Here is an 8,064-nt window from a genome sequence, read left to right on the forward strand (position 1 = left end):
TTTGTTTTGTTTTGTTTTGTTTTTTGGTTTTTCAAGACAGGGTTTATCTGTGTAGCCCTGGCTGTCCTGAAACTCACTCTGTAGATCAGGTTGGCCTGGAACTCAGAAATCCGCCTGCCTCTGCCTCCCAAGTGCTGGGATTAAAGGCGTGTGCCACCACTGCCCGGCTACCAGCCTAGTTTTCAAGTTATATAAACTAACAGATTATTTACAATATAGTCTAAGTATCTATTACTATAATGATTTCCCGTTTATTAGTTATAGTGTAGTTAGGGTTTGGAATGAGGAGCAATTTGATTTTAAGATGCATGTCAGTACTTCTAAAGCTGTGGTTTTGTTTTTGTTTTCAGATGACAAAGAAGTGTTCTCAGCTTTTAATTCTAGAGAAACAGCTAGAAGAAAAAATTATTGCATATTCTTCTATTGCTGCAAAAAATGCAGAACTTGAACAGGAGCTCATGGTAAAATTTACTCTTTTTCTTTGTTTTTTAAAGTTGTTGTGTCTATTTGATTTATGACATAGTTTGACTCTGAAGTTACTTTGTTAGTTTCTAATTGATAATACTGATTTAAAGATAATAGTGCAATGTTGCGATTACCCACCTTTACTCTGTCAGGACCTGTCTAACCTTTGTTCCTTTTAGTGTTTGAAATTGGAGCCTTAACATTCAGTGTATGTACATTTACAATTGTTGTATCTTCTTTATATATTGAGGCGCATTCATCCATGAGTGCATGTATAGCATCTAGACATCAACATTGGGTGTGGTTCTTTTCTTTACGTTAGTTTGTTGTAAGACACGCTTTCACTATGTAGCCCTAGCTGGCCCCAAACTCACAGAGATCCTCCTGCCTCTACTCCCTGAGAACTAGGATGGAAGGCACATGCCACCATGCCAGACTAACACTGATTATCTTCCTGTTCATGTGGAGGTCAGAGGACAGTTTTCAGAAAACAGTTTTCTCTTCTTTCCATGTGGATCCCAGGGATTAAATTCAGGTCATCAGACTTGGTGCCAAGTGTCTTTGCACCTGAACCATTTTACTGTCCTGTCTTTGCTTTGTATTTTCGAAATAGACTAAAATATGTTGGAGAGAGTCTCTTCTCTGGTCATTTGTGCTCTTGCATTTGAGTGTCTACCTATTTCTAAAAAATTGTTAAGTTTTCTGCTGTAACTTCAGAGAATAGATTGTTCTTGGTGGCTTAGTTTTTACTTTAGCGACTTCTCCTACCAGTGGATTCGTAGGCTTGGTATCCCAATAGTATACTAGGTCTCTGGGAGTTGTAGCTGTGCTGCTGCTGCCTCTTCGTCACTAGAATGACTTTACAGGCTGTGGTCCAGCTAATCCGACATTGGTCACCTATGAACGGAAGGTCCAAGAATCAGGTTAATTGCTAGATCATGCATTTTTATCTCAACCTCGGTTTTACTTATATTCTCCCTACTATTTTTATTTCTAGGAGAAAAATGAAAAAATAAGAAGCCTAGAATCAAATATCAACACAGAACATGAGAAAATTTGTTTTGCTTTTGAAAAAGCAAAGAAAATTCATCTTGAACAGCATAAAGAGATGGAAAAACAGATTGAGCAAGTAATGTATTCTTTAATATATTCTAACCTAAAATTCTTCATGTTTCAAAGAAGAAACAAAGGCTTCAAAATTAATAACAAGACCTGAAATAAGAATCTCACTCTTTCTGAATAATTACCTAACGTTTGTTTTCTTTTCTTTTCTTTTCTTTTTTTTTTTTTTCTTTTTGGTGGTTGTGTTTCGTGGTTATGTGGGGGGGGAGGGGTGGGGGGCAGGGGGTGGGTGTCACTATGATTTTCACACTGTCCTGTACTTAACTCATTATGTAGACAGGGTTTGCCATGAACTCACATAGATCCATCTTCTCATGACTCCCAAGTCCTGCGATCAAATACTGTGCCACTTCATGAGGCTCCAACATTTTGTTTTCTTAATTTTTTTATTTCTGTTGATGGATGGAACCCAGGACATTGACATTGTCCATACTAACCAGGTACTCTCCCAGTGAGATGGCTCAGCAGACATTAGGTGCCTGCTTCCGTCTCTGATGACTAGAGTTTAAATTGCATCACCTACATAGTGGAAGGAGAGACTGATTCTTAAAAGTTGTCCTTCAACTTGCATGTACTTAAACACAAAATGAAATAAAATGTAATACTCTTATTTTTTAAAGAATATGTAAATAAAGAAAATTTCTAAAAGTATTCAGCAAAATTTATAAATTGGTAATCAGTTTGACCTAGAGGTTTAAAAGAATTAGAAATAAGAGAGGAAAGAGGTATATCATTATAGATCATAAAACACAAACTGATAAAAAAAAATCCAAAGAATTCAACTCAGGCTGAAGCAGTTCTTGTTATGTAGGGGCAGGTGGATCTCTGTGAGTTCAAATCCACTGTAGTCTATATGGCAAGTTTCAGACCAGCCAGGAATACATAATGAGATCTGGCTTTTCAAAACAAAATAAAATAAGCATAGTTTCATATTTTTCCAAAAGAAATTTTAGTTCTATGTGGTTTGACTGGTAAATTCTTCTAAATACTGGAGGAAGAAATAACTGATATTCTGTAGTCAACCAGGAGATGATGAACCACCTTGAGTACAAAACTGACAGAAAGAAAATAAAATGTCGCTGTGTTCTTTTTAGAATGTGAAGGTAGGGAGTTGTTGGTGTTCACGGAATCGCCACTCAAACCATACGTACCATATCAGTTAAGCAAGAATAGATTATTGAACGTACACCTTAATACTGGACATCCAGGACTGCAGAAAGGTCTTGGGAGCCTAATTGCAGTCCTAGTCTGCTCTCAGAGTAGACTCTGTAGGAGAAACCAGGTTCAAAAGAGTAAAGGGCAAGAGAAGAGCTGTTGGCTCACCAGGCAAAGTATTATCAGCTAACCTGTACGCTGGTTGGTCCTGAGGAAGATAAGAGGGTAGTGGATGAGTTGTGAACAGGGGAATTTAAGAACACTGAGAAAATAGAGCATAAGCATTATAATCATAATTTTTTGGCCTATTAGTAGCATTCTTCACTGTTAGCTACAAAACCCACAGTGAGCTCATACATAGCTGCAGGAATGGCTGCTCAGTGGTTAGCTCTGACTCAAGATATTTTAGACATAATAGTTCATATTTACCTTTGGTTTGATGGGTCCTATGTAAAGCTTTGTGAAAATTTTAAGATTAGCAAACCTCATACAAAACATTTCAGAATATACAGAACAAAACAGGATATGTGGTCAGCATGTCCTTGAGCCAAGTCACTTCTCTGTATCAAAGACTGGCAGGCGTGTTACAACAGGAATATGAAATAGCTGGCAGGCATGCAACAAAATAGCTACAGCTCTTCTGAGGACGCCACAGCATAACGGGAGTGAGAGGGAAGATTGATCATAGAGAATACTGACAAGAATGCAAAACAAGGGTAATCATCTTTTGTTGTTAGTATTAGTGCAAAATGGTACTGCTTTAGAAAACAATTTGACATTTTCTAGGTCAAAAATGTTTCATATATTTCTGTATAATTCTAGTTATTTGTCTTAGGATATTGGAAACTTATATTTATAGTAAAGGCAGTTGTTTTGCTCTTTTTTTTTTTTTAATTTTTTTGAGGCAGAGTCCCTTGTAGCCCAACCTGGCCTTGTATTTGCTGTGAAGCCTAAACTATGAATTAGAGACCAGCTCAGTGAGTCCCAGGGTCTGATGTAAGAGGCCAGCACAGAGTTAACTTGTAGATGAAGGAGCTGTCCTATAACCTACTGACTGTGTTTGGTGTTTCATGAGTTTATATGTCTCACTGTGAAAGGCCAGCACAGTGTTAATTGAGGACACTAGAGCTTTTCTATAACCTATGTTGGCTGTTTCATGAGTTTATGTATATGAAAATTCGAAAGCTTAGGGGCTACAGAGATATCATGAGAACTAAATTTGATCCCAAGGACCTATGTAAAATGCCAGGTAAAGTGGTTCATGTTTTTAAGCACTGGGGAGGTGGAGACAGGAGGAACTCTCGGCCTTGATAACAAGGCAATCAAGCAGGATCTGTGAGTTACAGGTTCAGTGATGGACCCAGTCTTAAAAAATAAGATAGAGTATGATAAAGGAAGTTAACCAATATCAGCCCTTGACCTGTAAATGCACATGAACACACATGTGCACATATATACAAACACATTTAAAAAACCCCTAAAATTAGAAAAAGGAAAAATGATTACTGTATATAATTTTTTAAAGTCTAGGGGCTGAAGAGATGACTCAGTAGTTAAGGTTACTTGCTGTTCTTTAAGAGTACCTAGGGTCGCCAGGCGGTGGTGGCGCACGCCTTTGATCCCAGCACTTGAGAGGCAGAAGCAGGCAGATTTCTGAGTTTGAGGCCAGCCTGGTCTACAGAGTGAGTTCCAGGACAGCCAGAGAAACCCTCTCTCTAAAAACCAAAAAAAAAAAAAAAAAAAAAAAAAAGAGTACCTAGGGTCTGGAGAAATGGCTCAGTGGTTAAGAGCACTGGCTACATTTCCAGAGGTCCTGAGTTCAGTTCCCAGCAACCACATGGTGGCTCACAATCATATGTGATGGGATCTGATGCCCTCTTTTGGTGTGTCTGTAGATAGCCACAGCATACTCAAATACATAAAGTAAATAATTCTTTAAAAAAAAAAAAAAGAGAGTGAGCACCTAGATTCACTTCCCACTGACCATATCTTGTCCATATGCAACCTCTTATAACTCTAATTCCATAGATCTGATACTCCATTCTACCCTATGCAGGCAGTTACACATGATGAACAAACATACACTCAAGCACACATACATACACAAAAATTAAACCTTAAAAAAAATCTGTCATTTAGCCTGGGTATGGTGGCACATACCTTTAAACCTAGTACTCAGTAGGCAGAAGCAGGTTGATTCCTCTGCGGCTATAGCAAGGTTCTAGGCCAGCCAGAGCTATATATTGAGACCCTGCCAATTAACAAGCAAGCAAGCAAGCAAGCAAGCAAGCAAGCAAGCAAGCAAGCAAGCAAGCAAGCAAGCAAATGGATAGATGATGATCTAGAATTGTTAAAATCTTATTTTATGTCTTCTAAACTGTTTTCCCTTCCATGTTCATAAACTTGCCTGTATGCAATACAATCATCCCTTTATCCTTGGGAAATTCAACCCACCAATGCCTAACCCTGAGAATGCTCAAATTCTTCATATGAAATAACGTAAATTTGTGTATAACTTCTCTCTATATTCTTTAAATATCTGTGGAGTACTTTATGATAGGTAATTCAATGGAAATACTATATGAATAGTTACTATGCTTCATTGTTTAGGAAATAGTCACAATAGTACAGATAAATGTTTTCATTGTGTAGTGTTTGCATATATGGATGCAGATCCTTTGATATGGAGAACCAAATATGTATGTATAATAGGGAATAACTAGATAACAGATGTATACACACACTTAAAGCAAACAATTTTTAAAGCAACTGCATTTTACTAAATGGTTTGTGTTTGAATTGTTCATGTTCAGAATCATAACTTTTTTTGTAAACTTTATTTATATTTTTTTCCAGTTTAGGATATTATTTCATTACTATTTAAAATATAATATTTTGGGGACAGGAGAGATGGTTTAGGATTAAAGTGTATATTGCACCAACATGAGGATCTGAGTTTGAGTCTCCATTACCCACATAGAAAGCCAAGCATCAGTAATCCCAGTGCTAGCAGGTAGATTCCTGGAATTTATTAGCTACCCAGCCTACTGTGTCATTAAACTGGGTTCAACGAAAGAGAAAGTTTACTTTCTCAAAAAGTAAACTGGTAGAAAATAGAGGGAAGATCACTGATCCATACATGTGTATACATATACATACACACATACACACACACACTGACCTGCACACGCATGGGCACACACAAATTATATATATATATGTGTGTGTGTGTGTGTGTGTGTGTGTGTGTGTGTGTGTGTGTGTGTATGTGTGTGTGTGTATGTGTGTGTGTGTGTGTATAAAGTTTGCTTTTACCAGTTATTGGTTAAATTGTGGAGAATAAGAATTTTTACTTTGGGCTGTACTCTTTCAGAGTTCAATTCCCAGCGAATACATGGTGGCTCATAACCATCTATAATGAGATCTGATCCCCTCTTCTGGGCTGAAGGCACACATGCAGGCAGAATAGTGCATAAATAATAAATACATTTTTTTAAAGAAGAGAATTTTTACTTCTCATGAAAGTAAATTTTAACTTAATATAGTGGTGCACACTTGAGATGCTAAGAGAGGATTGTAATAAGCTCTAGACCAGTCTGGTTTACTTAGAGAGTTCAGGCTAACCTAAAGTCTCAGTACATGCACATTATTAGATTTTTGATAAAAGCAGAATTAACCCACTTTAAAATTTTTACAGATTTATATATATTTATCTTACATTGTATATGATTTGCCTGCTTTCTGTGAATGCACCATGTATATGCCTGGTGCCCACAGTTGAGACTGGGGTTTCAGATCCCCTGAAATGGGAGTTGCAGATGATTCTAAGCCACAAACCTGGAGCAATAAGTGCTCCGAATTGCTTGGCCATCTTTCCACTTGGAATGTTGAGGCAAGTTTGCTATCAGTCTAAGCATAGCCTTTGCTATATAGTTGGGCCCAGTCTCAAAAGCTAAAACAGATCAAGAGTGAAGGGAGAGAAAAATTTTGATGTTCTTTTAAGAGAATACCTACTGAAATGAAAATAAGCCTATCCTACAGCAAGAAGTCAATTTCTAGGTGACTTGTTCTAGGTAAACTCTTATATGTGTGCATAAGCAGACTTGTATAAAGGATGCTATTCCAACATTGTTGCAGTGATTAAAGCAAGAGGTCAAAGAGTATAGCACTTCCTAAGTAAATGAACTAGACTCACATGTCAGCACAGATAAACATCTGAAACTGAATGTAGTAAAATAAAAAGCAAGTTGTCAAAACATAAAGATATTGGTATGATCTATAAAATTTCAAGACAGAAAATTATATTCCATATTGTTTATGATGATACATATTTATTGAAAGCATAAAAATAGGCCAGCCAATGGAAGAAAGCAGAAAGACATTGGCATATAATTTAATTTTTTAAATTAGAAAAACAAGGAAATTTCTAAAATGCAAAAATTTACATTCTTTTAAATATATTTATGTTTAAAGTGTTCTCAGTGCTTTTAAAATGTAATATGAAAACCCTGTTTTAATATTTAGCTTGAAACTCAACTGGAGAAAAGAGACCAACAGTTTAAAGAACAAGAAAAGACTATGTCCATTTTGCAGCAAGATATACTGTGTAAACAACATCACCTTGAATCACTAGATAGACTCTTGACAGAAAGTAAAGTGGTAAGAGCTTACATCTTAAGTTTATGTTTCTGTGACATAAATTTAATATATTCTCAATATTTGTAATCCTAACATATTTTCTTACCAAAATTATTTACAGGAAATGGAAAAAGAAAATATGAAGAAAGATGAAGCTTTAAAAGCATTGCAGATTCATGTATCTGAAGAAACAATCAAGGCTAGTATAGTTATATACTTTTTGTGGTTTTGTATGTGCATGTGTGTGTGTGTTTGTGCCTGTGTGCATGCATGTGTATGTATACATATGCCATGGCATGAGTGTGAAGTCAAGAGGCAGTTCTCTCCTTCTATTACCTGGGTCTCAAGGATAGAGTTTAGGTAATCAGGTATGGAAGCAAGAATCTTTACCTGCTGAGCCATCCTATTAGCCCTCTATTTTGCTATTATGGACATTTTTATGCCTTTCCTTCTGATAAATTATTAAAAATATAATGTATACTCGAGGCTTTTCCCCACTTTCTCCTCTATAAGTTTCACTGTCTCTGGTTTTATGTGGAGTTCCTTGATCCACTTAGATTTGACCTTAGTACAAGGAGATAGGAATGGATCCATTCGCATTCTTCTACATGTTAACAACCAGTTGTGCCAGCACCATTTGTTGAAAATGCTGTCTTTTTTCCACTGGATGGTTTTAGCTCCCTT

General features: G+C 36.6%; 1 protein-coding gene across 2 annotated transcripts in view; it reads left to right on the forward strand.

Annotated features, from left to right (window-relative positions):
• Positions 1–8,064, forward strand: part of Ccdc18 (coiled-coil domain containing 18) — a 98,265-nt gene that overhangs the window by 38,543 nt on the left and 51,658 nt on the right. For both annotated transcript variants that reach the window (XM_029478044.1, XM_029478045.1), the window contains 4 exons: positions 351–461; positions 1,463–1,594; positions 7,267–7,401; positions 7,502–7,579. In XM_029478044.1, the coding sequence (XP_029333904.1) occupies positions 351–461; positions 1,463–1,594; positions 7,267–7,401; positions 7,502–7,579 (456 nt within the window). The remainder of the gene's footprint in view (positions 1–350; positions 462–1,462; positions 1,595–7,266; positions 7,402–7,501; positions 7,580–8,064) is intronic.

The sequence above is a fragment of the Mus caroli genome, chromosome 5 (assembly GCF_900094665.2).
Source record: "Mus caroli chromosome 5, CAROLI_EIJ_v1.1, whole genome shotgun sequence".
Lineage (NCBI taxonomy): Eukaryota > Metazoa > Chordata > Mammalia > Rodentia > Muridae > Mus > Mus caroli.